Source organism: Aquarana catesbeiana, linkage group LG13, assembly GCF_042186555.1.
Source record: "Aquarana catesbeiana isolate 2022-GZ linkage group LG13, ASM4218655v1, whole genome shotgun sequence".
Classification (NCBI taxonomy): Eukaryota; Metazoa; Chordata; class Amphibia; order Anura; family Ranidae; genus Aquarana; species Aquarana catesbeiana.
Window position 1 is genome coordinate 47,972,154 of NC_133336.1, and position 12,061 is coordinate 47,984,214.

A 12,061-nucleotide genomic window follows, 5' to 3' on the forward strand; every position below is an offset into this window, starting at 1 on the left:
CAGAGGTGACAAAATATCACCATAAGAAATCTCTATGTGTTGAGAAAAGGACATCAATTTTATTTGGGTACAGCGTCGCACAACTGCACAATTGTCAAAGTAATGCAGTGTTGTATCGCAAAAAATGACCTTGCCATGAAGGGGGGTAAATCTTCCAGAGCTGAAGTCGCTAATAAATAGCAGAAAATTTTCCCAAACTAAAGATGGCAGACAAACATCTTAGCATGGCAACAACAAAGTGCTAACAATGGAAACGAGCAGATTGTCGGCCATCTTTATTGTGGGCTCACTACCCAACGCAGCTCCGAAAGCCCACACTAAATATGGATGGCAAGAGCAACGTGGTAAACGGGAAAAGGGGCGGGGCATTCAAAAACCAAAGCAGCCTCGTAAGTGGCCATCTTTCTCTTTCCATCTCCAATCACTTCCCAACAGCTCCATAGCCAACCAGCACGACGAGGAACAAAAGAGCATCGATGGTTTGCTACATCTGCCTTTCTTCATTGGTCAGCCAGTCATGCGGGATACAATTGGATGAACTTTGCATGCTCCTGAATGGCCGAGGCTCTTACGGTTCCTCATTGGTTAAACAGAGGTTTCTCTATGTCCGTGATTGGCGGAGCTCGTAGCCGCGCTCTATGATTGGCCTGGATGCGCAGTTGCGCACTGACGGCCTTTGGAGAGCTGTCTTCCAGCCGGAGAGCCGCCAGGTAGCCGGGCACCATGTTCCGCAGGAAGCTGCAGGCTCTGGATTACCACAACCCCTCCGGCTTCAACTGTAAAGGTGAGATGTGAGGGAGGCCTGAGCCCGGCGGGGCTACCCAGAATGCTTAGCGCGGCCACATGGAGGGTCGGGGGACTCATTCATTGGGAAGTATGGAGGACCTTCCATTGTGTTCTCCTTCCTGGCGGACAGAACATAGAACACACTGTCCCAGCATGTGAGTGACCGTGCCAGGACCTGTAATAAAAACCAGACGACCCCTCCCACATGGTGTCACAAATAACCCCTCCCACCCCCCATGGTGTCACAAATAACCCCTCCCCCCCACATGGTGTCACAGAGATAACCCCTCCCCCCACATGGTGTCACAGAGATAACCCCTCCCTCCCCCCCACATGGTGTCACAGAGATAACCCCTCCCACCCCCCATGGTGTCACAGAGATAACCCCTCCCTCCCCCCCACATGGTGTCACAGAGATAACCCCTCCCTCCCCCCCACATGGTGTCACAGAGATAACCCCTCCCACCCCCCCATGGTGTCACAGAGATAACTCCTCCCACCCCCCCCCATGGTGTCACAGAGATAACCCCTCCCACCCCCCCCATGGTGTCACAGAGATAACCCCTCCCACCCCACATGGTGTCACAAATAACCCCTCCCACCTACATGGAGTCACAGAGATAATCCCTCCCCCACCACACGGTGTCACAAATAATCCCTCCCAAACCACACGGTGTCACAAATAACCCCTCCCACCCCCCATGGTGTCACAGAGATAACCCCTCCCACCCCCCATGGTGTCACAGAGATAACCCCTCCCACCCCCACATGGTGTCACAGAGATAACCCCTCCCACCCCACATGGTGTCACAGAGATAATCCCTCCCCCACCACACGGTGTCACAAATAATCCCTCCCCCACCACACGGTGTCACAAATAACCCCTCCCACCCCCCATGGTGTCACAGAGATAACCCCTCCCCCCCACATGGTGTCACAGAGATAACCCCTCCCACCCCCCCCATGGTGTCACAGAGATAACTCCTCCCACCCCCCCATGGTGTCACAGAGATAACCCCTCCCACCCCCCCATGGTGTCACAGAGATAACTCCTCCCACCCCTCCCACCCCCCCCATGGTGTCACAGAGATAACCCCTCCCACCCCCCCCATGGTGTCACAGAGATAACCCCTCCCACCCCACATGGTGTCACAGAGATAACCCCTCCCACCTACATGGAGTCACAGAGATAATCCCTCCCCCACCACACGGTGTCACAAATAATCCCTCCCCCACCACACGGTGTCACAAATAACCCCTCCCACCCCCCATGGTGTCACAGAGATAACCCCTCCCACCCCCCCATGGTGTCACAGAGATAACCCCTCCCACCCCCCATGGTGTCACACAGATAACCCCTCCCCTTTCTATATGATGTCACGCAGATAACCACTCCCCCCCCCCCCCCCCATATGGTGTCACCGATACCCTTTATGGTATTTTTCTTTTACATGTAAGCTCCTTGAGGGTAAGGACTGATGTGAATGTACAATGTATATGTAAAGCACTGCGTAAATTGACGGCGCTATATAAGTACCTGAAATAAATAAACCTGTCATCCGAGTAGTTCAGTGTCACCATAGTGATTACTCGGAGGGGTGACCGGGGACTTTTTTTTTTTTTTTTTTTTTTTTATTTACACTGTCATTGCTTATAGCAGCGATTTATCACTATTATAAGCAATCATTTTAGGTGTTGTGAATGGCTTTCATTCATGACAGATTGATGATTATTGTGATCTGTGATTGGCTACAGCTATACACATGGTACAGGGTGCTGTGATTGGCCCAGGTACCATGTGATAGCTGTGGGCCAATCACAGCATCACAATAAGCCATTCATGACTGTTTTGTGTTGACATTCTAATCATGTGATCACTGTGACCAATCACATGATACCCATCCCGCTCACAGCGCCTTGGTGCCGGACACAGTGGTCCAGGGGGCTCACCAGTGCACACGCCAACTGCGACATACCGGTACTTAGAGCGTTTACTCTGCGCGGGTCGGCTAGTAGTAAAGGAAATCGCACACAGTGAGTAATGCTGTTCTTATATCCTCCTCGGATATCTCCAACTTCAAGGGGACAAGCAACTGATGTGTCTGTCAGAGCTCCACATCTTCATATAAACTTTTAGAGCGAAATTCCAGCCAGACAACCGGTATTTTCACACACAGAGATCAAGCAGCATAGATTTCCCTTCACCCCCTTCCTGCCTTCAGTCTGTACATTCTCCAGCACAATGTCCCCTGTGATGTCATCACTTTCCCAGCTGACACTCAGTGACACCATTCATGTCATTTCCAGGAGTCAGTAACAGCTTTGGCCTCATCTAACACTTAGGAACCGGTCGGAGCGCTTCCCCATCATGTGACTACCATGTCAGCTGTGATCAGAGGCTAAGAATAGGAGATAATCACCTGATATGAAAGGTTTTTATAATGGAATTATACACAGGCTGATTTTTATTTATGGTAGCTGGAGGCACGCTTTAACCACTTCAGCTCCGGAAGATTTACCCTCTTCATGACCAGGCCATTTTTTGTGATACAGCACTGCTTTAATTTAACTGACAATTGCACAATCATGGGACTCTGTGCCCAAATAAAATGTATGCCCCCCCCCACAAATAGAGCTTTCTTTTGGTGGTATTTGATCACCTCCTGCGGTTTTTATTTTTTGTGCTATAAATTAATTATTTAATTTAAAAAAAAAAATTTTTGAAAAAAAAAACAACCAATATTTTTTTACTTTCTGCTATAAAACATCCAATAAAAGAATGTAAAAAAATCTAATTTCTTCATCAACTTTGGTCAAAATGTATTCTGCTACATATTTTTCATTAAAAAAAAATCCCAATAAGCGTATATTGATTGGTTTGGTTTGCGCAAAAGTTATAGCGTCTCCAAATTATGGGATATTATTTATTTATTTATTTTTTTTTACTAGTAATGGTGGCAATTTATAGCGGGACTGTGATGTTGCGGCGGAAAAATCAGACACCTAACTGACGCTTTTTGGGGACCAGTGACATTGTTACAGTGATCAGTGCTAAAAAAAATATGCACGGTCACTGTACTAATGACACTGGCAGGGAAGGGGTTAACATCGGCGATCAAATAGTTACCTATGCTCCTAGGGAGTGCTTACCCACTGTGGGGGAGGGGCTTTTACTAGGGGAAGGCAAAGATCCATGTTCCTGCTTTGCAGATACAGGATCAGTACCTTCCCTTTTAAAGAGGAAGAAAAAGTGGGGAAAAAAAACACCCTGTAAGGCATAATGAGCTAGTATGCATAGCATGCTAGCTCATTATGAATAACTAGCCTGAGATGGAAGCCCCTGAGGTGACCCTCGTTCTTCTCCTTCATTGCTGCCATCTATCCTGGAGTGACTTCCGGGTATCGCGGCTCCGGCTCTGTGACTGGCCGGAGCCGCGATGACGTCACTCCCGCGCATGATTGCCGTTGGCAGCGGCATGCTCAGTGCGCCTGCGCGCCACAGGCATCAGGGCCAGTCTTTTGCAAATACACGGTTTAGGAGATATTTGTTGCACCTACAGGTAAGTCTTAATGTAGGCTCACCTGTAGGTAAAAGTGGTCCCAGAGGGTTTACAACCATTTTAACAGAACGACAATCTGCCTGTGTCTTGTCTAATCAGCGGGTGCCGGTGGACATCGAGTCCGTGGTACCCGCCGTTAGGCTCCCACTGTTTAATCACAGCGTGAGCGGGTCGCCGGCAGCGCATGCTCCCCAGACCCGGAAGTGTCAGATCACATACTAGGTAGGTGATCTGGCACAGAGTGGCCGCCCTGCCACAGTATATCTGCGGTGGGTGGTCGTTATGTGGTTGAGCTTCCACATTTTCCAGGCCGTGGCCATGCAGTGTAATGTATTCTTTAGGGATGCACAGATACCAGTTATTTATTTTTTGTATTTGCCAATACCTACTGCAGATGGTTTTGTTTACACTTCAGGTGTCAACAAAAGTACAAAGCATTGAAAAGTTATTTACAAATTAAATACTTTTTTTTTTTTTTCTGTTTTTAAAATTTTGCTCTTTTTTTCAATGGGAAACGTGCAATTGTATATTAAAGGTTAAAAAAAAAAAATTTAAATCCGCAGGAAAATAATTGAATGGAGGAGGAGAATAAGGAGTTGAGGCTGATTGGAGTACATTAAGGGTTACTAAGGGTTAAACAGAGGAACTTCTTCTTCTTTTTTTTTTTTTTTTTTTAACTTTGACAGGTTGCTTTAAACTGACTTCATCTGCAGAGAGAAAGGTAATCCATTTGATCTGCAGATGATGAAACGGTAAGATACAAAAAGAAACAATGTTTCTTTTAACCTTTCTGTTTTAGAGGCTGAGCAATATTGTTGATAAACATTTGGTTGCTCCTTTTTGCTTAGTATGGGTGCATCCCTAGTATTCTTTTGTTTCCAAGCATGCATGGTCACTCAGATTATTATTTTTTGAGTACTGTACAGAATAACCACTTAACGCCCACCCACATTGTACTGCGGGTGCTGTAGGCAGAGCAATATACTGGTACATCACTGCATGTACGCCCCCCAGCTGGCTCACGCTGTGATTGTACACAGTGGGAGCCTGTGGAAAAGCCCTGACCTATGATTCATGGCTGATCAACTGTGTACATTCCCAGCCCAGAGCTCTGTTGGCATTCAACACAGGGCTCTGTACACAGGGAATAGAGCTGCACAATTAATCGTCAAGAATCGTTATCGCGATCTTGACTAAAGTGTTTCACAATTCTTTCTATGCAAAGAATTCTCTCTGCTCTTCTGAAGCCACAGCTGTCAAAAGAAAGAAGAGAAAAACTGGGCAGTCTGCCAAGAAACACATTTTTCATTCTTTATCAGTTGAACTTAAGTATAAACATTGTAACAATTTGTCAATGGAATAGACTTCCTGTGTAAGGCCTCATGCACACAGGACGCTGTTAAACTCGTGTTCAGAGGCAGTTGGACGCTTTTTTTCAACTGCCCCTGAACCCATTCAATGTTATCCTATGTCTCCATGTACACAGTCTCGTTTTTTTGCGTTTTTAGGCAGTTGCATTTAACCTCGTTTTTCCAGAAGCAAAAAAATGGGTTCAGACGCAAAAGTTTTCCACGTTTCAGACGCTAAATGCGGCTAAACTCCGGTACCGTGTTTAGCCGCGTTTATGTGTTTTTTACAACCCGACTTTGGGGCCCCATATCTCAGGGCCACTTGGTGCTAGGAACCCCAAATTTGGAGTGCTAACACAGTTGGACTAACAATATAAAATATCCAAACATATCCACAAAATGTCATTCTCTGTTGCAGAAGTGCTTGACATTTTGCGACCTGACTTTGGGGCCCCATATCCCGGGGCCACTTAGTGCTAGGAACCCCAAATTTGGATATGTTGTAGTGCTAGTTCTACTGTGTTAGCACGCCACACCCATTTGGGGTTCCTAGCACTAAGTGGCCTCAAGATACGGGGCCCCAAAGTCGGGTCGCAAAATGTCATTCTCTGCTCAGACGCTTCTAGACGCAAACGCGGCGTGCAAACGCAGCAAAACGGGCGTTTCTAAACGCTGGTTTCAGCTTTTAAAAACCTGTGTTCAGCAGAGTTTGCACCAGCGTCTCGTGTGCATGAGGCCTAAGTGAAAAAAGTTTAACCACTTAAACACTAAACCTTTTTCTGACATTTGTTGGTTTCAAGTTAAAATCTTTTTTTTTTTTTCTAGAAAATTACTTATAACCCCCCCAAACATATATATTTTTTTTTAGTAGACACCCTAGAGAATAAAATGGTGGTTGGTGCAATATTTTATGTCACACTGTGTTTGCGCAGCGGTCTTTAAAATTCAAATCTAACCAGTAGGGTTAGCCCAATTTGTTTTATTTTTTTTTGTATAATGTGAAAGATTTTACATCACGAGAATCGTGATCTTTTTATTCTAAGCAAAAAAATAGTGATTCTCATGTTGGCCAGAATCGTGCAGCTCTAACGGGGAACTATCTCTGTGTTTCTCATCCCTGCGAAGCAAGGTTGAGAAACTTAGAGATCAACTAGTAAAAGCAGCATGCTTTACACACATTACACAGTTAGGCACATATTAATCCCTTGATTGCCCTAGATGTTAACCCCTTTCCCACCCAGTGTCATTAGTACAGTGACAGTGTATAGTATTATCACTGGTGATGTCAGTGGCAGTTAGTCCTTACTAGCGTCAGTTAGTGTCAGATTACTTGCCGCACTATTGCAGTCCCATTAGAAATTGTTGATTGCAGCCATTAGTAGTTTTTTTCTGAGTGTACGTTTTATAGCAGAAAGTAAAACATTTTTTATTTATTTTATTTTTAATTTTCGGTCTTTCTTTTTTTTTTTTTTCTTTAGTTTATGTCGCAAAAAATAAAAAACCCAGCGGTGATCAAATACCACCAAAAGAAAGCTCTATTTGTGTGAAAAAAAAAATGATGTAAATTTCATTTGTGTACAGTGCTGCATAGCTGTGCTATTGCCAGTTGAAGTAGTGTAATGCTGAATAGCAAAAAATGGCCTGGTCATGAAGGGCGTGACATGTTTTGGGAACTGAAGTGGTTAAACTAAAATCGTTCGTTCTGTTTATCTTATGAGTAATTTTCATGACGGCAACAACTCCTGGTGCTGCCTCCATGTCCTGTGAGATTCTCGGGCACAGGTAAATATTTAGGGGGGGTGCTGACCATTAAAGGTGTGTGTGTGTGTGTGTGTGTGTGTGTGTTTTTTTTGTTTTACCTTAACCACTTGCCAACTGCCGCATGTACATATACGTCCTAAGTTTGGCGGCGGATATCGTTGTTATAGCAGCAGCTAGCTGCCATAACCCCGGTATCCCCGTTTTCGGCCGGCGGTCAGCTACAAGATAAAAGTGGTCTCTGCGGCGGAATCGCCACGAGATCACTTTTATTGGTGGGGGCCCGCCGTGATCCGGTGCCCTCCGCCACTTACCGGAGCCGTCGGCAGCGGCGGAGGCAATCGCGTCTGTTCCCTAGCTGTGCATGGAGATGAGTGAGGGGAAGATGGCGCCCACTCGTCTCAATGACACAGCATGGCGGAAGCGATGTCAAAACGTCACTTCCATCCATACGTCTTAAAGACACTTTTTTTTTTTTTTTTCAATGTCCTTTTTTTTTAAATTACTTTTTTTTTTTTTTTTTCTTTTTTTATTGCATTTTAGACCCCTTTCACACCAAGCTACCGTCGGGTTTGCGGCGCATTTTTTAAGAGGACCTGTCATGCTTTTTTCTATTACAAGGGATGTTTACATTCCTTGTAATAGGAATAAAAGTGACACAATTTTTTTTTTTTAACAGTGTAAAAATAAATAAAATCATGTAAAATAAGAGGAAAAAAACAAAAAAAACATTTTTTAAATGCCCGTCCCAACGAGCTCGCTCACAGAAGCGAACGCATACGTGAGTAGCGCCTGCATATGAAACCTGTGGTCAAACCACACATGTGAGGTATAGCCGCGATCGTTAGGGCGAGAGCAATAATTCTAGCCCTAGACCTCCTCTGTAACGCAAAACATGCAACCTGTAGAATTTTTTTAAACATCGCCTATGGAGATTTTTGGGGGTAAAAGTTTGGCGCAATTTTGAAGCGTGACATGTTGGGTATCAATTTACTCGGCGTATCATTATCTTTCACAATATAAAAAAAAATTGGGCTAACTTTACTGTTGTCTAATTTTTTTTGTGTTCAAAAAAGTGAATTTTTTTCAAAAAAAAGCGCACTGGTAAGACCGCTGCGCAAATACGGTGTGAAAAAAAGTATTGCAATGACCTCCATTTTTATTCTCTAGGGTGTTAGAAAAAAAACAATATATAATGTTTGGGGGTTCTAAGTAATTTTCTAAGAAAAAAAAACTGTTTTAATCATGTAAACACCTAAATTCCAAAACGAGGCTGGTCCTTAAGTGGTTAATGCAGAGAATGTAAAAAAAAAAAAAACTTCAGTCTTTAGAACTACTTTAAGATTACATAGTGCCTCATTTGATACAGACTAATAGTTTGTCACTGTAACATATTGTATTACTTTTGCTCCACAAACTTCCACAAGGGGGCATTGTGTGCATATTTTTTTTTCACAGCTGAATCTGTTAAAGTGGTTGTATTTCCCGCTTGGTGATTTTTAGCTACAACCTATAATAAGGCTTACCTGCATGTAAAATGAATATCTCCTGCGCATGCATTCTGAAGGTCCGGCTTACCGTGCCAGTACTTCAGAGCTTCTTGACGGATCTGAGGGCTCCTGTGCGCGTGCCCGTGATCCCGGAACAAAGGACGGGAAAAGATGTCGGCCTTCTCAGTGGTGACCAGGCACCGCTGACAGGGCTTCGTTCTAAGGTAAGTATTTCATAATGTGCTAGTATGCATAGTATATAGTAATAGAAAACCAACAGTCATGACATGCACGCCGCGGATTCTGTGTAATTGACTTGTTAATTGAGCCCGGGTTCACAGTAGCGTGATCTCAGAGATCGCATGTGATTCGCACCCGCACTGCAGGTGCCGATCACATGCGACCTCTGAGCGGTGCGAGTTCAGCCATACAGTTGTATGTCTGGACTCGCATTGGATTTGCACAGAAAATAGTGCAGGGACTTGTTTTTCCCTGCACTAGAATCGGATTGCATGGGTGTTCTCATCTATGTGATTCGATTCCTGTGTGAGTTCAGTTCGCACTGCGATCTGTGAACTAAACTGGGTGTCATTAATTTTGTTAATGACACCCGCAGTGGTTCGCAGAAGGCAGTGTGAACTGCCTTTTGGAGAGGAGTGATGCGGGAACCGGCGCTGTAATCTTGCTGGTTCCCGCATCGCACTAGTATGAACCCAGGGTGAAAGTGGCGTGTTCAAAATAATAGCAGTATGAAGCTCAATTAGTGCAGTCATTCAGTTTATGAAAAATTAGATGTGTCACAGGTGGCCCTGATTTAACCTCTTCAGCCACGGAAGACTTGGCTGCTCAATGACCAGGCCATTTTTTGCGATACAGCGCTTTTACTGACAATTGCGTGATTGTGCAACGCTGTACTCAAACAATTGATTTTTTTTTTTTTTTTCCCCACAAATTGAGATTTCTTTTGGTGGTATTTGATCACATCTGTGGTTTTAATTTGTGCGCTATTAACAAAAGAGCGACACATTTCGGAAAAAAAAAAACTATCTTTTTTACTTTTTTGCTATAATAAATATCCCAATTTAAAATAGAGAACTTAGGGAATCAAATAGATATTTGTTGCAACTTTTTATATCACACGGTAAATGCGCAGCAACTTTCAAATGCATTTTTTGGGAAATGAATAAAAAAAAAAAAAAAAAAAAAAACCTAAAATCACCCCAATTTTTTTGTATAATGTGAAAAATGTTACACCAAGTAAATGGATACATAACATGTCACGCTTTTAAAATTGTGCACATTCGTGGAATCTCCATAGGCGACCCTTTAAAATTTTTTGCAGGTTACCAGTTTAGAGTTACAGAGGAGGACTTGGACTAGAATTGTTGCTCGCACGTTTGCGGACATACCTCATGTGTGGTTTGAATACCGTTTACCTATTTGGGCACCTTCACTTTGCCCGTGGGGACGGAGGCCCCCCCCCCCCCTTTCTTTTTTTTTTTTTTATTCCTATTACAAGTAACGTAAACGTCCCTTGTAATAGGAATAGGGCATGACAGGTCCTCTTTATGGAGAGATGTCTCCTCTAAGCTATATGGTTTTACAATTGGCCAATCAAGCACAGGCATTCCTTCAAACAGGAGGAGTTATACAAATCTCAACCAATAAACAAAGACTAGGAGTCTTATGGGCATGTCCGGGCAGGGGCAATGTGTATTATTTCCCGCCCCCTGTCTCTGTAAGCCATCATCATGGCTGGGCTTGAATTCATGGACCCAAAGAGTCCAATTTTTAACCGTTTGGTGTGAATCCTTATTCTGCATTGTTCAGAGAACAAAGCATACCCGGGATTATACTAACATTCCTGTGGATGGGAGATTATCTGCAGTCACCCCCCCAAATGGTTTGATCAGGCACACAGGGGTGACACGAACGTACATCCACTCATAACCGATAATGTCTTTGCAGAGTGAACACATCCCCCTCAGACGATCGTTCTGTGCATCGCACAGGGGCCCTTCACTGGCGGACATATCCCCACTCTGCAAGCACTTCTCTGCCTCCTCAAGAATCTTTTCACTACCAGACGGATCTCGACCAGCGTCTGTCTGCCCCAGTCTGCTCTTTAGAGCGGGCTGCGGGAGAACTAACACTGGGAGACACTACGACAATACATATTAAATACATCTTCAGAAAATTTCCACAACAGTATCTACTTACTCGACGTAACATCTTTCACATTATACAAAAAAATTGGTTTAACTTTAGTGTTTTGCTTTAAGAAAAAAAAAAAGTTTGAAAAATTGTTGCACAAATACCGTGTGACATAAAAAGTTGCAACGACCGCCATTTTATTCCCTAGGGTCTCTGCTAAAAAAAATTATATAATTGTTTGGGGGTTCTATGTAATTTTCTAGCAAAAAAATTATGATTTTTACATGTAGGAGAGGAGTGACAGAATTGGCCCGGTATGGAAGTGGTTAAACACACTGCTATTATTTTTAACACAACTGTATATTCTTTGTTTAGTTTGTTATTGTATGTTTGTTTATATGGTTCTGACTATTTAAGCCACTTCACCAACACTTGTCCTTGGTGAGGCGGAAGCTTTGCTGATGTTTCTCCCCTGACTAATGTGTCCTGTTTATTCTATCCCCTCTCACAGACGAAACAGAGTTTCGAAACTTTATTGTTTGGTTAGAAGATCAGAAAATTAGACACTACAAAATAGAAGATCGGGGGAATCTAAGAAATATCCACAGCACTGAATGGGCCAATCAATATGAAAAGGTATACATATATGCATCTCAGCACAGCGTTCATTGTGTAATAGAACAGAAAATGCATGGAACTCATGGTTGGTGTTCAGAGGGCGGGGCAGTGTGATTACCGTATATCCAGAAGAAATTACCATAAGAGACTCCGCCATTCATCTCCCCGTCTCTTCCACCAAAGCCGGTCTTTGTGCTCACTTGTAACAGTCTAAATGCATTGTATACTCCATTGGAAGATTTCAAGGGCACTCATGGCATCACTTCTATTTTATTGAAATAAAAGCGGCAAAGGCTAAGAACACTTGGATTTTAAGCGTTTTTAGCCTTTGCTACTTTGTTTCAAT

General features: G+C 43.7%; 1 protein-coding gene across 1 annotated transcript in view; it reads left to right on the forward strand.

Annotated features, from left to right (window-relative positions):
* Positions 1–623: 623 nt before the first annotated feature.
* Positions 624–12,061, forward strand: part of RTRAF (RNA transcription, translation and transport factor) — a 34,358-nt gene continuing 22,920 nt past the window's right edge. Inside the window, exons 1-2 of the mRNA XM_073610400.1 lie at positions 624–784; positions 11,609–11,733. Of these exons, the coding sequence (XP_073466501.1) occupies positions 724–784; positions 11,609–11,733 (186 nt within the window). The 5' untranslated portion in view covers positions 624–723. The remainder of the gene's footprint in view (positions 785–11,608; positions 11,734–12,061) is intronic.